This window comes from Scomber scombrus, chromosome 15, assembly GCF_963691925.1.
Source record: "Scomber scombrus chromosome 15, fScoSco1.1, whole genome shotgun sequence".
Classification (NCBI taxonomy): Eukaryota; Metazoa; Chordata; class Actinopteri; order Scombriformes; family Scombridae; genus Scomber; species Scomber scombrus.
The window spans coordinates 12,055,617-12,076,601 of record NC_084984.1 but is presented as its reverse complement, the minus strand read 5'-3'; the positions used below and the strand labels follow the sequence as shown (position 1 = coordinate 12,076,601).

General features: G+C 38.8%; 1 protein-coding gene across 2 annotated transcripts in view; it reads left to right on the top strand.

Annotated features, from left to right (window-relative positions):
- The first annotated feature begins 5,346 nt into the window (after positions 1–5,346).
- Positions 5,347–20,985, top strand: part of ctif (CBP80/20-dependent translation initiation factor) — a 57,210-nt gene continuing 41,571 nt past the window's right edge. For both annotated transcript variants that reach the window (XM_062435107.1, XM_062435106.1), the window contains exons 1-5: positions 5,347–5,484; positions 17,180–17,417; positions 17,919–17,990; positions 19,716–19,838; positions 20,700–20,773. In XM_062435107.1, coding sequence (XP_062291091.1) covers positions 17,241–17,417; positions 17,919–17,990; positions 19,716–19,838; positions 20,700–20,773 — 446 coding nt within the window. In that variant the 5' untranslated portion in view covers positions 5,347–5,484; positions 17,180–17,240. The remainder of the gene's footprint in view (positions 5,485–17,179; positions 17,418–17,918; positions 17,991–19,715; positions 19,839–20,699; positions 20,774–20,985) is intronic.

The following is a 20,985-nucleotide window of genomic DNA, read 5'->3' as shown; positions in this document are numbered from 1 at the left end:
AGTGTGCTTGAATCCTTTTGGTTAATAAACTCTTCTGAAAGTGGGCTGTTTGAGGTTTAAAAAACCCACGAAAAACAGATCGAAATGATACTGAACCAAATTCACAGAGGCACAAATACAGTAAAAATATTTTTTTCTTTTTATCTTTTAGCGTCCTGTTTGGTATGACCTCATGCTGCTGAGGTCTTGAGGTTTTTAGCTTTCAAAACATATATAGTTTGCAAAGGTTGCACGAGTATTCATCCAAAACAAGGTAACAAACCCCTCTTCCTCCCAACCAGCATTTAGCTAGCTGCCAGTGAAGGTGTTTAAGAAATGTGAGCCATTTTTTACATTATGCATAAATATTGTATTATTTTTGAGACATAGTTTAATAAATTGCCTGATACAGTCCCAATAAGCAAAGCAGTACTTATTGCAGGGATACTGTATTGTGCTAGATCAGTTTTTCATAATATTCATTCCACCCCTCTGTATTTGTAGGCTACAATAAATCTATGATTTACAGAACATTATAATAGCACAGCAACAGTCCTATGATCTGTCTACTGCCCCCACCTGCTGGTTAGAAAGCTATCATGTTTTTGTTACTCAAAAAATTGAACCCTGGCCAATCTCAGTGTGTTTATTTGTCTGAGCGTTAATGCGTGTGTGTACACGCGCGTGTGCGTTTTACACAAAGAGATGTTCAGTCACTTCCACCCACTTAGTTTCTCTCTATCTAGTTCACAGTGATCTTTCTCCCACACCTATCTCCTGCACCCAGTCAACCTAACAATAAAAAGCAAAACCACAGCAGACCGCTGCATCGGGGCCACTGGCCTAATACTGACAAGCACAAATAATCAGCCGCCCAGTTATAAAAACCTGCATGTACAGTAATAACAGTTTGCTGGCCAGTGTTGTTTATATCACACCGTTGCTCTCCCAAGCCACAGGAGGGGAGAGTCTGTGACCTTAAGAGCTGTGGGGCCTGTACTGTCTAATTCCATGTTTATGGTTTTGCCTTTTATAACACACACAGACGTAGCTGCCCAGGCCACAAGCACACGGAAATATCATCATGCGCCCTCTCCACTGCTAATTGGTGCCTTGGTACCATCCCTCTGGTGAGGATTCAGCTTTGTGCCGGGGAACCTGAGGACCAACGCAAATTTCAGCCTTAACTTTGCTTTCTCTCGCTCCACATAATTTACTGTACCGCCATCCAGCATAGATCAAAATAGATATTGCTGCAAATTCAATTGAACAAAAGGAAAACTGACTGAATAAACGTGTACCAAGATGCTTGCTTATATATATTCATGAATTGTGGGCACAAAGAAATCTTACTGAGAGACTGAGATTTTTGTAATTGCTTACAGCTTCTACATTTCTAACTAAGCACATTTAAAACAAAGTGATTTCCATATAAGGATTCAAATTCTGTGGGTGTCTTCAAATTCATTAAACATACAGTGCTGAGAAGTTTACAGAGAAAAACATAAAGTAGAAAATGATGTTAATGGATTCGTTTTTGTGAACAATTCTTTAAACTATTGCATGCTCTGCAACAAGTGTTTTTAGAACAGTAAAATTATATAGCAGTCCATCATTATGGTTTCCTTGGCAATGGAGCAAATTATTTTGAATCTTACCAACTTTTACAACTTAGCTTCAAACAAACTTTAAATCCCTTTGCAGTTCCAGAGAATCATTGATTTAAAAGAGATACAATATTTATGAGACGGACAGAATTACACTATTACTTTCTTATTAGTTTTCTGACATTTGCTGTCCGTCCCCTGCTACAGCTCACAATCAGTGTGTGGAGGTTTCAGGATAGCATGAAAACTCCTTCTGACGTATCAAATGAAGAAAGTTATTGGTAAGGACACGTGAGAAGCGGGAAATGGAACCTCTGCACAGAGAGAAAACACAGCACTATGGGAAGCAAATGGAGGGATGAATGGCTTGCGGTGCTGCGGGTGTTATGAAGAGGACAACAAAGTAATTATGGGATGACTAAGGATAGACATAGAACTGGGAGAGAGGGAGTGAGAACAAAATAGAGACTAAGGGGAAGGAGAAGAGGAAGATGGGGGTGGGGGGGTACAGTGGGTGCAGAAACCTGCTGGAGTCCCCATCACGCCATGGTAGTTAATTAGCCTCTGACTGTGGTGGGAAACATATTTTGCAGCCATCTGGAGCAGGGAGGAACTCTTTCCACTCAGCTGTCTGTCTACCTGTCTACTCTCACATATATCTGTCTGACAATTTCAAAGTTTAGTTAATCTGTCTCTCTGCTTTGGCCTGTCTCACAGTCTGATTCTCTGTATTCATGTCTGCTTTTTAGTCTCACCGACTATTTGAATCTCTGTGTCATGTTCTTAGGCCTGTATGTCTATATGTCAGTCAATCTGTCTTGGCTCTATCACCCAGCTGTCTAATAATGACTAATGACCCTGACTGGTACACATATTTACAATATGTATGCATACACATAGCTGCACTTTTCTTATTATCCACAAGGGGTCATGATTACATCGAAAAGACTCCCTAGTTTCTCCAGGCAACGAGTTTTATTAACAGCTCTTGACATTCTTGGTCTAGAAGTGTACAGTCATGTGCAGTTCTCTGGGAAGTATTATACCAGAATTTTGGGTTAACATTTTAGGAAACATGTACTAGAATATACTAAAAATACCTGACTCTGGTGGCCTTTGTGAAGACCACAAACAATTGGAAAAAAACAAAAAAAAAGTTCAATACTATAAAAAAAGCAACATTAAAACCTTTGACATAACATTACCGAAACCAGCCAGCATGCTGTCACATTATGGACAACCACCCTGCATATAATAAGCTATGTTGGCATAGCTAATTATTAATTAACATTATTATTACCATTTTAAAATGTGTGCAAAACTTTGGCACGATGTATGTTCTGTAGATTAAAAGGTCTCAAAAGTATCCTGTTGGTGATTATTTTAATTGTAATATATCTTTTATTAAAAGCAGTTGCATGACTTGTCTGTGTTGGGTCTTCTGTCAAAATAATCTCACAATTGATGAAAAATATAGTAGGCTATTAGAATGACATTACAATGTCCTCAACCGCTACAATCTGTTGGCTAGTAGCCAGCAAAATATTGCTGTAATTTGGACCATAAACTATGCACTCTATAACTGATAAGGCTTTCACTCATTTTATAATAGAGCACTACACGTGGCTTTATGGGACATGCAGAAAGAAACAAACAAGTAGGCCTATGGTAGAATAGAATAGAATAGAATAGAATACAATACAATACAATACAATACAATAGAATGCCTTTATTGTCATTGCATGTTAACATACAAAGAAATTTGCTGTCTCTCTTTAAAAAAAAAGGAAACCTGCAGCCCAGTCACTCTACTCATCCATCCATTCACTCACATGCACACACATCAGAATAAACTGTTGAAAGAGTCAAAAGCTATAAAAAATTTGCACTTGAGGTAAGATTGTTTTGGTGGCAGTGGGGAGGTGGTGGGTGGAAAGGTGTGAGTTCAGTTCACTGAAAGCTGTTGGGCAGAAGCTGTTCCTGAGTCTTGAAGTGCAGGTCTTTAAGGCCCTGCAGCGTCTTCTTCCAGATGGCAGTAGTGAGAAAAGATGATGGAAGGGATGTGTATCGTCCTTAATAATGTTGCTGATGTTGGGGCAGGGGGGGCCCAATGATAATTAGTTTGTGTGCGGCTGAAATATGCTAGCTGTTTATGTATTTTTTACCAAATGAAAAGGATGGATAAAATGTTTGTGGTGCTCCTGTCTTCTTTTAATTCATCAAAACTGTTTGCCCTGGAGGTAAGGAGGCAACAATAACGGATTGTCAAACCACAAACATCATCACAAACAACCACCAGGGTCATTATAGTTAACAAAAACTGAGACAAAAACTAAAACTAGCAGTGAAAAAATAATATTGTACAAATACCCCAAAACTAAATAAAAACTAAAGTGAATTGCAGATAAAATCAGATTTGTTTCGTTGTCACAGACCATTTTAAGTTTTGCTTTTGATTTAGCGCCAGGTCATAATTACTGAGCTATGCTGTGGGTTGAGCATTGTTAATGGTTAAAGAATAATATCATAAAATGGCTTTGCACCTATCGTACCTGCATATGGTACCTTTAATCAACAGTGAGTTGGTAAAACATATTTGGTGTCATGCATTCTTTCATCCTTTTCATCTTCTACAAATCAAGGCTTTCCTCCTAATACCTGAAAAAACTAAACTTCCTCTACTTAATCACTTGTTAAATTAACTCAAACTATCTCAAATAATCCAAAACAAACTGAAAAACTAAATAAAAATAAAAACTAATGGAAATTTCAAAACTATAATAACCCTGACAACCACATATCTTTTTTGTTTTTTGTTTTCAAATTCTTTATCCTTTGTTGGACAGAATATACAATACATTAAAAAAAGAAATGCAAACAACTAGACATTTCTTTCAAATATGTTTATTGGGAAACCAATCAATTAACAGAGAAATTGACAGTCAACAGTCATGTTTCCTTTTTTTTTTTTTTTTTTACAAAAAGTAAAAATAAGAATAATTACACAAACACAATCCCTGACAGAAATGAAAAATGAGACAAATAACAAATAAATAATAAACAAACAAAACCAAAATCAAACCAAAACAAAACAAAACAGCGACAGTGTAGTTATATTTTTCCTGGCATTGTTGGAAAGAAGCAAAAATCCCTTCTATGTATAGGTTGCCAACATTACAAATCCCCATTTGCTTCCAGGTGGTAAAGGCCCAATCCAGGACAGAGGGGGCAAAGGAGGGGTTTGCTGCTATAGGTAGCAGAAATAAACAACCAGACATTTAAGTTCATAACTAAAATATTAAACAAGAAGAAGGAAGTATACATAAGAAAAAAATCCAGTAGAGAAAAAAATAAAAAATAAAAATGGTATGGAATAACATTCTGAATAGAATTTGATAGCAGATACATTTTTCTTCTTGTCTTTTAAAAAAATATATTTTATAGACTCGAAATAATATTTTAGTTGTTTTTGATATTTCTTGGCTTTGTGGATATGAAATCTTCCTAACAAAATAAAAAGGACAACAATGCTACAAATACTTTATTATTATTATTTTGAAACACAAAACCAGAATTTTTTTTTTCCTTCAATACAAATCCTATTTGAAGTTCACAACATATCTTCTCCTCTTTTCACGCTCACTCTGACGCTTGACTCCATTTCCCATAATGCGTCATGGTGGAGTGCACGTGTCAATGCTGCCAGCAAACCGGACCGAACGTCACATTCCTGCATTCCCTTTTTTCATCCGTCTGGGACGTCGGAGTCACAACTACACTGCTAACGCTAATCCTCTTCTTCCTCCTCACCTTTCTTTTTGGGAAACACGCCCATGACACACGGTCGTGATCTCAGGAGGTGATCCCGGGTTCACCAGGAGTCAGAATCTCACTTCGGGTGAGGATTTACCTCGTTATAAGCCGGTGAAGGTGTCTGTCGTTTTGGAGTGCTCTAACCCTGGTAACCAGATAACAGTTTTTCCTTTGCAGCAGAGTTGTGGAGCTATGCTATGAATGACCTGCTTCTGCTATGACCTCAACTAGCAGACCTGTTGATATCATATAATAGACGAAGGCTGGTTTGAATTGGTGAAAAAAAATAATGTGTGGGCCTGTTGTTTACTGTTGTACTTTGGAGCTAGCTTAACATTAGCCGCAAAGCTTGCGTCACCATTGTTACCGATGATACGCGGGCAGACACAGCAGGGCGGAGGCGCCTCCAGATGTGGCTTTTGTTGCTTTTGACAAGATACTTTAAGGTGCAGTCATTTTTTGGATAACACGCTATACACGTCCTGATAAAAAAATACACCACTTAGCTAACTGACACATTCAGTGCTAGCATCTCAAGCCAGCATGGGCGTGGTTATGAGAGTGCAAAATAGAGCAAAAACCTGTAGCCGGTGTAACGCTGAAAAACGCTACGGTCAGTAGTTAAGGTCAGCCCTGCACCCTGCTTAGTTTCAGTATCCTTGTGTTGTTGTACTTGCAGGACAGGAATGACAGGAATAGCCGTTGACACAAGGGGCCAGTCTGCCCTGGAAAGCTGGAAAAGGGGGTTGAGCTCTCTCCTTGCAGATCATAAGCCTGTCTCAGCTGTTTGACCCTCATAACAAAGAGTGGAGCACAGTTGCTGCTAGTCAGAGGCAGGAAGGTAGGAAAAGTAATCATAGCTACACCTACAACTCATATCTTAAGAGGAAACTGTCATCTCTTAGGAAAACTGGAGTAGTTGAAGCAGATGTTTGGGGGAAATTAGTTTGCATGTGTAATAAGTACAGGATGAACAAACCTAAACATTTAGGCCTGTGTGTGCTATCATCAAATTTCTCCATACAGCTTAAAAATCAACACAACACTGTATAATAACTCTTTATTATCAGATAACAAACTTTACAACACTGAATTCTATCCTATAGGAGCGCTGATTGTTGTTTTTAGGCTGTTCTTAGGTCTAGTTTGCTCATAACATTGCTCAGATTCCTGTGATTCCTGCCGCTCACAGACTGATTGGATCAGAGTGACTTTAGTGAAGTGAAGGAATTCGTGCGTGCCACCACAAGTCACATAAAAGAGACCCTCCTGACTAGAGCGAGACAGGATTTGGCACACTTGGCTGCTGAAAAGTGAGAGCAGGTTGAGTTGAATGATTTCTTTTAGACAGTCGTTTGTTTTTTCAGTGGGGAAAAGATTAATTAATCCATAATCAGATTTATTCAATCCTGCTGAGGGGGAAATGTGCTCCTTTTTTAAACAAAGGGAGTGAGTGTATGATCCTTCCCCAATTTTCCCACACACGCTTCTGTGGTGCATCAACCGAGTCTAGGCCAAGTCATTAGTCAGCCTGCCTGGTGGTAAATCAGGTTCTGCCAGTGTCTCATCCGCTACGCTGTATTAATTTCAATCAGACATTTAACTTTGGCAACGTGTTTACTCCACCCAGCCCGCCGGCAACGTCTTCGCTTGTAACGGGTCAACTTTAAACATACATGGAACAATTTTTAAATGTCTTTATGTCTCAGTTAGATGTCAATCATCAGACATACTTGACCAAAATTATTTCCAGTTGCGAGAACGACTGAAAACCCCCCACAGATGTTTAAACACATGCTGAACATTTTTAGTGTATGTGTATATGTGTAAGTATATAACCACTACGCACGCTTTCACTGGGTGACACAAGCTAGTCTAGAAACCTTGATAATAAGTTTACATGTGTGAGATTAAACAGTCAACTGAGGTATGCAAATGTCATGCTAACTAGCAAAGATAACTCTGTCCGTGATGCATTTGTGACAGTGGAGGTCAATCACTCAGTCGGTCAGATGCACAATTTTTTGCTGGATTTTCTGATCAGCATCACTTATATGCTCCTCAGTTTAAATACTGCGAGCATTGTAAAAGCATCTTAGTGTGTGTGTGTGTGAGATAACTGAACTGTTTAATCATCCCACGCTAGAGGTGGCTCGTGATATTATAGTAGTATTTAGCTCTGGCCCTCCTCCCATTTAACTGATCCAATCTAATCTTTGAAACGGCTGGTGGCTGATCAATAGTTTCATCTAAATTATCAGGCCTTTAAATCAGGACCTTACTTGACTACACACAGAAACACAAAGTCAGTCATACTTTAACTTTTCAGTGCTGAAATACAAAAACCACGATGACCCTCTTGTGGAAAAAAATACTAATTGCTGATTTTTAAATTTGATGGATTCATTTAGACCAGGGGTGTCAAACATAAGGCTTGTGGGCCAGAACCGGTCCACCAAGGGGGCCAATCTGCCCCACTGGATAAATTGCTGAAAAGTCATTAAAAGTTTTCTGCTGATTCAGATTTTTTTCCCACCCTGACCAGAATTGGTGAGACATAATATTGTTGAAATTGCACTCATTTTTCTTAAGACATCTCAGGTTGTTTATTTTGTAAATTATCTTTATTATAGTAAAATTATGATAACAGGTCTGACATAGTTTTTTTTTGGCCCACTTGAGATCGAATTGGGCAGTACGTGGCCCTTGAGCTAAAATTAGTTTGCCACCCCTGATTTAGACCATCTAAGCAGAGCCGGTGCAGCATCATCACCCCCGAGAGCCGCACTCCCAGCTCACATCAGTGCTGCATTCTTGTCATGAATGATTGAGTCAGTGGGGCTTGTGAACTCTGCCCTCGGAGGTCAAACAGTGATAGGAACCAAAAAGAATGATCCCAGATTACCACACGTTACAAATAAGGATGCCCAGGGTTGATAAGAGTGGTGGCATGTGACTCCTACTTCAAAAACACTGAAACACTGGGGTAGTTTTGCACTGCTTTGAAGAATGTGGAGGAGGAGGAGGAGAGGCATGTTATGGAGAGAGTGGAAGTAGCCTGCAGAAAACTGGAACACCCTGACTCAGGCTGCGTAGAAATTTAGCCTTGTTCCATCTCGTGGGAAGTGCAGCTCATTATGTTTCCTGTAGTGTAGCTGATGAGTTAGAATGAGTGTGGAAAAAGGGAAAATGAGGAGACTGTGATCACGTGGTGGGGGGGGCATGATTCAGGAAAGCATACAGTAGCTTTGTAAGAGGAGAGATATAATGCCTTTTTAGCTTAGAGCAGGGATGCTAGTTCACCAGTACGTTGTTGTGTTTCTATGGCCGACCCTTTTTGTCAGCAGAGTTACTTGTTGTTTTGTGGTCATGTCATGTGTTCAGCACTTAACCAATAATGACCGCAGCTCTGTATAGTCTAACCTTTGTCGGCTTCTCTTTTCATTTTTTGTTTTGTTGTTGTTGCCTTTCAGCTGTGAGGCCTCAGAACTTCTACCTATACACTCCATGCATGTTTTGAATCCAGTGAGACCTCCCTTGTTTGCCAGGATTTTGTTTTTAGGGCTGCAGTGTCAGAAAATGAGTGTGAGTGTGACTTTCCCAGAATAAAAGGTGATGTCTTTAAATGTGTCTTTTTGTCCAATACACTTTCTAAAACACAAAGATATCAGCTTAGCAACATGTATAATATAAAACATTTTGAATAATCACATTTAAGAATCTACATTTTTGCTTTAAAAATGTCTAAAACAATCATCAAAATAGATAAATAGATTCATTTTCTGTTAATGAAGTAATCAACAAATTGTTGCAGCTCTGTTTCATCATCGGGCTACAGTCCCAACAGTTCTGCACATGCTCAGTCTGCAGGGGGGGGCACAATGGCACAATGGCACCATTGTTTTTAAATATGTCCAGCAAGTGTTTGTGTATGTGGATGAGTATCCCCCCTCGTGCTGCTTACTGGTGAGTTCCTCTATATTCAGGTCATTCTGCTCACATTGTATGAGTAATAACGTTCCCCCTCACAACAGCCTGTCACAGTGAACGGGAGGCGGGGGTTTACAGTGGACTCAGTTTGAGTAACTTTATCTCTAAAAACACAATTAGTCGATTAATTAAAACAATAATTAACCGTTTTCACGATTGATTCATCGTTTTAGTCCTTTTATTAAGTTATATTTTGGCCTTTTATTGTGTTAGTAGTGTTAGTAGGTGGCAGAGAGGCCAACAGGAAACAGGGAGAGAGAGGGGGGGGGGGATGACCTGCAGCATAGGTCCCTTGCCGGAATTGAACCAGGAACGCTGCTGTTATATGCATGCGCTGTAACCACTCTGCTACCAAGGAGCTCCATTTATTATTATTTTTTTCAGCATATTTTTATGTGCTTTTTTCAAATATTAACAGCTATATAACAAGACGAGAAAGCAACAAAAAAAAAAACAATGATAATACTATAAAATGAGAGCAACCTAAAGAAGAAACAGGCATTTGCTCATTCCAGCTTCTCAAATGCAAATATTTGCTACTTTTCTCTGTTTTATACAATTGTGCAGTGAATATTTGGGAGTTTTTGACTGATGCTCAGACAGTACAAGACATCTGAAGATGTCACCTCAGGCTATGGGAAATTATTACAGACATTTTTCACTATTATCTGACATTTTATAGACTAAACAAGTAATCAGTTTATCTAGAAACAAATCGGCAGATTAATCGATAATGAAAATAAATGTTATCATTTTGTAGCTGCACCATGCCTCTAAACTGACACAGTGGCACTATCCTCTTCTACATTGATCGTATATAAAATACAGTAGTACACCATATAAGACAAGATTCATGATTCATCATTACTTGTCTCATGATCACACAGTATCTTTAGTAAAGGGCATGATAAAAATTCTGTTTAACAATCGGGTAATTTTAATGCAGCACCACTCAAGTATGAACACAATTTGCCTTCCTTATCGTCCTTATTTTCATGCAACCAAATGCTCACATAGTGCTCATTATATAAACAGTCACAGCTTTTTTTCTGACATTTTGCTTTTTGCAGAGTATCACTCTTGTGAAGTGTTTGCAGTGTTACTCCATCTTATGTGAGTATGTGCAAACAAACACGCTCACATGTATCAGCAAATACGTCAAATGAATTAGACACAAAGACACTGTGCCACTCTGCTGCTCTCAAAAATAGACTACTTCAAATGACATCTAAACCCAATTGTGAGTTTGTTAAGCCAGCCAGTCAGTAGTAGACCAGATTAGGCGTATTAGCAGCTCTCGCTGCGAGGGGTGAGAGCGTTGATTTGGACTCCCACTGAGGAGACTGGGTCTCATGTTGTACTCTGTTTCGGTTGTGAGGATTATGGTTTGTACTTGTTGTGTAACTATATCAAAGGCTGTAAATCACCAACGTCTGATAGCTTCTCTTACTTTTTAATGGTGTGTTGCTGTAGTATGGCGTGATGTATCCAGGATGATTTTTGTCTACGTAGTGGTTTTTATGTATTTGGACCCCAGGGGATTATGGTTTACGTGGTTTTTATGCTACAAGCTGTAATTTAATGCACTTTTATTAGATATAAAACTAGAGAAAAGTACATTTGCTTCATTATTCAAACATTTATACTCACTGTCCCGATTCAGTCTCTAATCTTATATAAAACAATACATTTGAACCTATAAGGGTTTGTTTCAGTGAATCATGAATCCATGAAGGTAACACTAGCAGAAAGAAGGAAGTATAATATTCCACTTCTTCCATTGATACATATACTGTCAGTTTTTTGGTGACTTATCCTATCATGGAGCAATCATGGTGTGGATTGGCATTTGTCTCTGCATCTCAAACAAAGAAGCAGTGTGCTGTCCAGTACCATGCTGTGTCTGTCTGGCCTCTTCAGTATCTGTCTGGATGGTGCTGGGCTGCGTACCACAGTCTTTATCTTTGGCTATACTGTCGTACGTGCTGCTTTGCATTTTACAGTCTTGGATCTATCTCTGCTGACCTGTAGTGTCACCAGCTGTGACATTTATCACGTCGTTTATCCCGACTGTGACTGTTCATCATTGTTAGAGTGTCATTCAGTCGACTCAGTAACGGAGAACAGGATTGTGTTGACCAAATTAGGTATTTTAAAAATGTGTAGAGGTAAACAGCGATGCCCGCAAGTGTTGGATACTCGCTGCTGCAGCACGACAACAGTGAGGCTTTAAAGTGTGACCCGAGACATTAAAGCAGGAAGTCTTCTTTGTTGGAACAGCTGGCGGAGCTGAATGAGGAAGAGTGAGATAGGAGGCCGGAAGGAACAGGGGAGGAGTCGTCAGGGTGTCTGGGGTGTGGAAACCAGTAGTTTGAGAAGGGAGAGAAGAGCGGGACAGACAGAAAGAGGAAGAGAGAGGTGGCGGGGACTGTCTTAGATTAGATTTAATGACATCAGTAGGTGTAGGCTGGCTAAAACTGCTACAGCCATGAGATTGTTACACATTTTCAGTGCGATGATCGCTGCAACAGACTGCTTCATCATCCATGACCTTTATCTATCTGATTTACTCTCTTTCATCAGCTACACATAATATCAGCTGTGGCTAATTAATGTTAATTCCCAACTTGATAAAATGAAAAGTTTAACTATTCTTTACTTAATGTGCCTTATGCTGCTGGTGTTTGAATTCAACCAAAGACTGATTGAGACACAATGGTCTGTAACACAGTGTGGACTTAAAATCTTAATTCATGTCATTTAATTCATATTTTAATCTGATCAATTTAATAGTTCTTAATCAGTACCTAAAACACAGGCTACAGCTGTTAGGTAATTTTATGTGTCATATATTATGCACCTTATAACTTTCTTTTTTTTTTGCCTTCTCAGCAAACAAAAGGTGACTTGATATTTTTTAAATTGCATTTTTTGTACCCTTTAGTTACTTGTAAAGGTTGAAAGATAAACCTAACTGAGGATTTGATAAGGGATTTTGAAATGATTTGGTCCTGATAAGTGGATTTGATACTGGATTTGACTGCTATCACACTGCATCCTTCTCTCATATTCTCTTTTTTCTCTTTTAGAGTAAGTGTGGAGAAAATGACAGACATAGTAGAGTTGTCGGAGCCTTTTCGGAAGCCCCAAGTTACATAATCATTACAAAAGGTTAACAGCTATGATAGAAAACTTGTGGTTCTTTGATAAAATGTTTAAGCTACAAGCTAGTGTAGAGAAAGACTTTGAGTTAGAAGTTAATTATGACTCCAAAGGTGAATTTTCAGCCAAGAGAAATCCAGTCACCAAGTTTAAAATATAATGTGAGCAGCTAAGAGCGAGTTAAAGATTACAGCGTTGAGAAAACTGAAAACATTTGTTCACTTTTAAATTTTGGATCAGTTTTAGATGAATTCAGCAACTCTGGGGACCGAGGCTCCTGACAAAACATAACTTAAAGGATTGTTACGTTAACCATGTAAAAGAAATGAATTGGGAACAATACAGAACATCTTGTAATGAGCGCTCACGTCACTTCGTGGACTTTAAGCAAGACTCTCACTGTGTCTCAAACCACTTCTGATAATATACTGTGTACACTCTGTACTTATTTGTGTAATGCTTAAATTTCGACAGGTTAATGTTGTCGCAAATTAAACGTGGCCATTGTGCACTTACCTGAAATGGCGATTAGCTAGTTAGCAAGCTAGCGTTAGCATTCACGTTATTGTTCACGCTGTCATAATTACAGACTGCGTAATTAACCCAATAAACCTTCTGATGGTTTACATCTGATAACAGTATAGTGTTATAGTGATATAGTGGTGCTTAGTAGGGCTGGGTATCGTGGCCAATTTCCTAAATCGATTTCGATTCATAAGGTTCTGAATCGATGAATCACAATTCGATTCGATTCAATTCAATCTGCTCTTAAATAATGAAAAATGGCTCAACTGTGTTACAAAATACAAATGTACTTTATTTTTTCTCTTCACATTAAACAGGTTTTAAGTGCAAACTTGTAAATTGGACAGTTTAAACTTGAGCTGTAAACAAAACTGTCTCAAGTCTCAAAAGTGCAATTTTGAAATTAGAAAGGAATTGCAAGTGAAAGTGTACTTGAACTACAACATTCCATCACTGCAAATTGCATTAAGGCATTGTTTATTAAAGTAACCCCTGGCGTTGTATATCTGTTTGTTTCCCTATTTTCATATTACTACTGCTGTTTTAAAACATATTGTTTCTGTAAATGATGCCAACCAATAAAGCTTTATAAAAAAAAATTAAATAAAAAAAACTTCATGGGAAAAAATTGATCTCATGCCCTATGAATCGATAATGCATAATTTAAATGATACTGAAAATATGAAGTGTAATTACAGAAGTGAGACGCAGCGTCTGTGTTTGGTAAATAGGAGATGCCTTTAAATGCTGTTTGTGCTCTCAAACTGACGGAGTCCGTTTCTCTGTTTGTTAAAGATCAGCTGGGCCACCAGCCTGCTGTCCGGCTCTCTCTCTCTGTTTGTTTTTCTCATGTACGCTTGATGAGTCCCTCATGTTATGTTTCCACCCAACTTCTGGCTCTTCTCTCGCACCCTAAAGGGACGCCGGTAGTTCGACTTATTGACTCTCACATGAGGAATTTTGTGCCACCCTGGACTTGATTCTGGTATTATGTTAGAAACACAAACTGGTTTCTCATCTCTGGGAGAATATTGATGTTTTTGTTACTAAGCTGAAAGATAAATCTGCTATGAAAGCAAAGTAAATGTAACCACCAGCAGCGGGATAGAGAGGATTTTGTGTCAGCTGTAAGATAAACACACAGAACCAGTGTTTACTTTGGATATTGATAATAATGATGATGTTGTTTGGGGTGGGTTGATGCGCAGTAAACACATAAATACTATGAACTCACCACTGGAAGCTAAATTAAAGAATCTGATTGATACAAAGACAAAAAGACAGAGGAATAGATGGGCGCTGTATTAATGGACAGATCAATAGCTATTGGCAGCAGTTTCCCCTCAGGCAGTAATTCTATACTACTCGTCAAGGGCGTCCATAGGACATTTGACTGGGCTGCAACCACTACCAATATGGATCAATAGCCTAGCATTGCAAACTATTCTATTTTCACTAAATGCTTCTCTATTCATTTAAAGTGTGATAGGATTAATGGGACTCGTCTTTCTCCTTTTAGCACAGTTGAAATGAATGAATTAAGATAAAAATCAAAGCAATGCAGCTCTTTTCAGTGCTTTTACACCATTATGTATAATAGGGGGACAGAAAATACCAAAAACTATTCAGTATAATACAGTACAGTCTAACACCCTAACAGCAGCCTCAGGTGTTACCTTACAGAAGAATCAGGACCTCACAATGACAACAAAATTTGGATATTATTTGCTTGGTTAAGATAAGATTTATTGCAGCGTTGTTGCATAGAAGCACATTACACTACAGTACAGTACAGAGGTGCTTCACGTTCGATATTGCGCTTCACAGCAAGATATTTTTAAGGAAAAAGTGTGACACTGCACAACATGACATGCTCAACAGAAAATAGATGCTTCATGACTTTATAAAGCTGCCACATGTTAATGCGAGGGAATATTTGTTTGTTGGCCAAGTGTACGCTGCTCACTGCTCTGTCAGGAGCTTAGTAGCACTGGTTGAGAGTGGGCTGGCGGAGGAGCTGGAGAGCATCATGACTTGGATGATTGGCTGAGCTCTGTCCTTTTTTGAGCTGAGTTTGAACAGATGATGATGTTGCAACATAAATGGTCTTATTCTGGGGCAGTGTGGAGTTAGAGCTGGGACAGAAAGATTACTGTGCTAAGTTAATTATTCGTCTCATGCACTCAAATTAACATTCAATGAAAGTCTGAATTTGTTTTCCCCAGATCTGAGTCTTAATAATAACAGTAGTAGTAATTATCAATAAAATACAATCTTAACTTGGACGCATAGAAGAAGTTGCACATGTACATTACATGTGTTTGTATATGGCTCAAACACATGTAAAAATGTCTTAAAAGCAGCATCAGGTTTGTTAAAATGTACGTTTTGTATTTTTGTTGGTTTTATGTCATTTGAAATGACATTTGCACAATTTTTTTTAACCAAAAGTAAGACTGAATGCTCCTGAAAATGTCAAATGGTGTAACCACAAAATAATGAGCCTACCACCTACAGTGTATTTAAGTGCACAATACTTTTAAAAATTGAAATGGTTCCTGATCTAATGTAAGATCATGAAAAACTAGTTGATGTGGTGTTTTATTGAGAATTTACCATTTTCCATGAAGTTTAATTATATAGTACAAAGTTTTTATGGTTACACCACTTGGACATTTTTTCCATTATCCTCAAATATATTCTCTCAAAATGGATTAAAAGCAGAAATGTTATGCTGGGTCCACAAAAAAAGAAAGTGTGCAAGGTATTCATACCTTTTTTTTTTCAAATTTCAACCCCTTTAAATTTGACTAAACCACATGGACACAAAAAAACGTCATTGAGTCATATACAGTGTATGTGTGTGTCCATACATGTACATGCATAGATCTCATAAATTTCATGCACTACTTGTGCTGTTTGTTATTTCTTGAGGATTATGAACTTCAAGGTGGTTTGTCTGAGCACTGATGCTCGTGTAGTCTGCTAGTTGCAAGTCACCAGGCTAATCACATCCTCAGCATCAATTTGCAGATTACACTGTTAACAGGTATGGATTATATTATTGACAAGTGTGGATTACACTATTGATACTAGGTCAGATTAGGACATGTTGACCCCGCTAGGCAGTGAAGAGATTAAAGTCGTGGTCGTAAAAGTTAATAAAGAAAAGCAGCAACGTAGTGATAAATAAAAATTCATGCAAACTCATTTTTAAAAAACTTTTAAAATGTTGTTCCATAAGGTAGTGTGGAACAGTTTATACAATAAACTATTTAGACTCTTTAGGATGTAGTGCTTCTCATTGCCACTATAATTAATATGCCTGCAGCCAAAACCAAAACAAAGGCTTCAGACCTTGTATAGCCAACTGGTTGGCTGCAAATGCAAAGGGCTCCCCAGTGAGTCCCCAGGGCTCAGCAGATACCATTCTGCGTGCACCAGGGCATAAATCCTCTTTGCATGGCTGGTGATCAAGCCATGATGTAAAGGAGCTTAGTCGCAATAGACAGACAGGCAGGAAGCTGCTTCCCTGTTGGCCAGGGGTCAGGTGATCGCACACAAACACCGACCGGAGCGAGAGACAGCAGGGATGAGTTGGAAAAAACAAACAGAGAAACGGACGTGTACAGGGCTGTGAACGGTGACACCAGAGGGAGTGTGGTTATAAAGAAATCAGCAGAGATGAGTCAGAGGTTTTCTAAAGATGGATTTGATGTAATCGGAGCTTCAAACCCAACCTGGGCCTGCTGTTGCTCCACACCAGGACAGGCGTGCTGTTAAGATACTCTGTAAACAAGCGGTGCAGATATGGATGTTTGTTGACAGCAGTAAGTTATGTGCTGTTTTTTTGAGTGTTGGGATGTTGTGGTGAGAATCATAAAAGGTGTTCCACGGGTTGTTTCTGTGACTTTTACCAATGTAAAAAAGTTTAAAAAAAAATTAAGTTAACTTAACACCTTATGTCTGTTCATTACAATCATGTAATTTTTGTTTTGATATTGTAAACACAGACTGGCCCTTCAATCTGACATGAAAGATTCTTGTCATACTATTTTTTTTTTTAACTTACTCCTCTCTCTGTTTCTTTCTTTCCTTCACAGGTCACTTTCCTCCTTCCCTTCCCCTCCTCCCCTCCTCCCATCCATCACAGCGCTGGTTGCCATGGAGAACTCGTCAGTGGCATCTGCATCGTCTGAGGCCGGGAGCACGCGCTCACAGGAGATCGAAGAGCTGGAGCGCTTCATCGACAGCTATGTGCTGGAGTACCAAGTGCAGGGGCTTCTGGGAGACAAGGCGGACGGAGACTTGGACCTGGACAACGGTGGCAAGGTGCCACAGGTCAGAACCTTATTACGTATTTGGATGACATCCCTCCCATCATTCCCATATCTGTTCGCAGCAGTGGTTATGTTTAGTACAGGCTTTGGTGGTACCTCTGGATAGTATCTTCTAAAACATGCTGGCAGCATACAGCTTGCATCAAAACAGCTGCCCATATTGTTGTAATCTATATGAAAACATAGACAAAGGTGCAGGTACTCCACCAACACTGCAGCTGGATATATAACTCTCCTGTTTTACTGCATGAGAAACTCAACACACACTCATGCTTCTGTGAGGTAGTTTTTCTACTGTCAATATATACATTAACAAAGATTTTATAATATGACACATATAAAAGAAAGATTTTCAAGAAACTTGTTGCAAAATATGGTGTGATGTAGTTTCCTGCTTGACTACATCCATTGTTGTTACTTTTAACTTTACTTGTTAATGGTGTTTATTTACATGTAAACAGAATGATGATAGCATCTTCTTCCTCTCGTTTCTCTCCTCCAGTGGACAGAGGACTGCATTGACAAGAAAGATGGCAGCTGGACATCTTCACGGGGGAGAGGCTCATTCAAGCCAGTAAGTCTGTCTATATGTTTGTCTGTATCTCAGGAATCTAGTTTACCTTAAATAATGAATTGAATAATTGATCACATTCTAGTTGTTTGCAACTGCACTTGTCATCTCTTCTCATCCCTCCTTTTTCTTTCTAAAAAAAATTAAGAGGCTGTATTTGTAAGCACACGTAGTACTAGTTAAAGTAGCACAGTGTCAATACAGCTATAAATAAACACAATATCATAATGTCATGAGAATGTAGATTATGAGATATATAACTTGTACTATTGAGTTTAGAGTTGCACCTAAGCATAGTGCTCATGACTTCTTGGTCTTTTGTATGAAATATATCATATTTAAAATACTGAAAATCCTGTGTCACACAAGTGGATGGTTGCTAGCTGCACCATGTGAAGAGGATACAGGTGATGATATGCAAATACAATGTTCCAAAAAACCCAAAAACAAGAAATCCTAGAATTTAAAAACAAACAAACTGCAAGAGTAGGCACAGTTTTACCTCATTAACAAGTGCAAAGTATACGTAAACACTATTTCAGTATTTGATAAGAGGGAAAGCTCTAAATGTTTACGGGTGTTGACCCTCCACTACAGCCCTGATTCTACTGTCAGCGCCATGTTGCACTGTCCTCTCCTGTGCTCATCTATACCCTCTCATTACTATAGCACCACACTGATAAAAGCATGGGTTTCCTCAGCTCTCAGCTTTGTATGTTTGAGTTAGTCTCTCTCTTTCCCTTTCTGTCAGCTGTTCAAGTGTATGATTAGAAGAGATGAGTAACATCAAGCATCAAGCCTCGAGCGATTTGCTGCCTGTCTGCTTGCTTACAGTTGCTGCACACAAAGTACGCTCTTAATGACTAACATGGGATGCTGTGATGCTGTAGCCAGTAATTGAATAATCCTAAATGAATTATCAGTCAGTTAGTTTGCTAAATATTGTGCTTTGTGCTGCTCTGCTCTGCTCTGCTCTGTCTGACTATACAGTCTGCAGTGATTTAGAGTATTATTGCCCTTCAGAGATTCATTGCTATGACTCACCAGGAAGTCAGTGGTTAGGCAGAAACAGCGTAAGTGAGAGGTTCAAAGACAGCCGCATCTACAGTATAAGAGATGTAAAGAGAGAGAGACTAGATTGAAATGTATGTATCAGTATGTATATCAGTACATTGATTTCCTGTCAATGCGGGCAGCAACAATAGAGCATGCCAGAGAACATGGCCTTTCCATTATTCATTTGTTTTAACATTCAGATGCTGAAAATATATCTGAGACTTCTAGTTTTTACATGTCTTCTCTCACAGTGAAACTAGGCAACAACCAGTGACTTTCAGAAACCATGCAGCAATAACAGAAACCACCATGTGATGACAAAAATAGGAGCTATTATCTCAGCTCAACAACCGCAGTGCACAGTTCAACAGATTTTTAACAAACCGTGTGCTGAATTGTTGCGTTTACTGAGTGTATTGAATTTTAGAGCTTTGTGTTTATCAGTAGAATACAATACAGGATGTTGATGTTCTTCTAACATGCACACAAGTGCACACAAAATATGAAGAACTGACATTCAGATACTGGTCAATATGCTAGTCATGACCTTATTTCTTTGGATATTAATGCAGCTCTCTGTAAACATCTTTACCTATCTGGCCCTACTGATATGGGCTTAAGCATGAGTAAAACAGAATCCTTAGTCTTTTTCTTTTTCTTTCAACTCTGCAGGATGAGTGGGAACACAGCAGCAACGGCAGTACAGGTTCCCGGCCCAGTTCAGGGTCCAGACCAGGTTCTGGCTCCCGCTCTGGCAGCAGGGGTCGAAACAACCAGTTCAAAGGCCCAGCCAAGGTACTGGCACATCCGTGTGTGTTTGTGTGTGTCTTATTGTTACAGCATTCTCGCAATGTTTATTGAGTGACCACCTTTGTAAGAAATAAATACTAAAGACAAAATGCTTGTCTTTTTGAGACTTTTGAGGGACCAACAGTTTGGCTTCTTCTGTCACGCTTGTTGTATATTCCTGGGAATGTTGAGCCGTCTTTGACCACCTTAAACAGCACAAATCAGCTCTTGGCTATCATTAATTTAATGGGGCACTCACCAATTTTGCACATCAAGATGGATTTACTCGTCATGAGAAGTTCTAGTCAGCCAGTGAAAACAGAAAACCTGAGTTACAAACTGGCCAATGTGGACATTTACCAGGCAGGAAAGTTTTAATGACAAAAGATAGTGAATTGCATTATAGGAAGTATAAAATCCAGTGTTTATGGAGCTTGACCCATACTGTCGACTAAAAGCTGCTGCATCTATTTTAGTTTGACCTTCCTTCTTAAATTTGCCCCCCCCCAACTTTATGGAAGTGCAACATTAAATTGGTGGAATACTCCTTTAATCAACTTTGAATAAATACACTTAACTGTAGCTGCAGAGATTTTTATAACGCCACAATACTCATTACAATCACCAAGTATGCAGAAAACCTTTCCAGGATTTTTCTTTCCAGCTTACTTGCAAATTTTTAATTAAAAATAAATAAATAATAATTCAAAATTCAAAAGGAAATCAGCTTTTTAGAAGAGTCCTTTTAGTCATTCATCTGTTTATAAATGTGAAATGAGATAAGCTTGATATGTGATGGTTTGATAAGAAGTCTTTTGTCATCATACTGAACATTTGCATTTTCCCTGTTCCTTGTGGTTGGTCCAGAACGGGAACAGAGAAGGCTCCTTTGACATCCTGGGCACAGATATATGGGCCGCTAACACAATGGACTCATATGGGTAGGTGCCTTGCTCTTTAACAGACCTAACATGTCGTACAGTCTCCTGGGTCTGAATTCCAGCCATAGTTTCTGGTGGTCATGTGAATGATTCAGAGACATAATGAGTCTCTTAGCTTTTGCCTCTTGCTCTCATGCCTTGTAACATTGCTTTATTTCTTTTGGTTGCTCCTCTTATTTTCTTTCATTTTCTTTTAGCCTGACTTCAGTCTT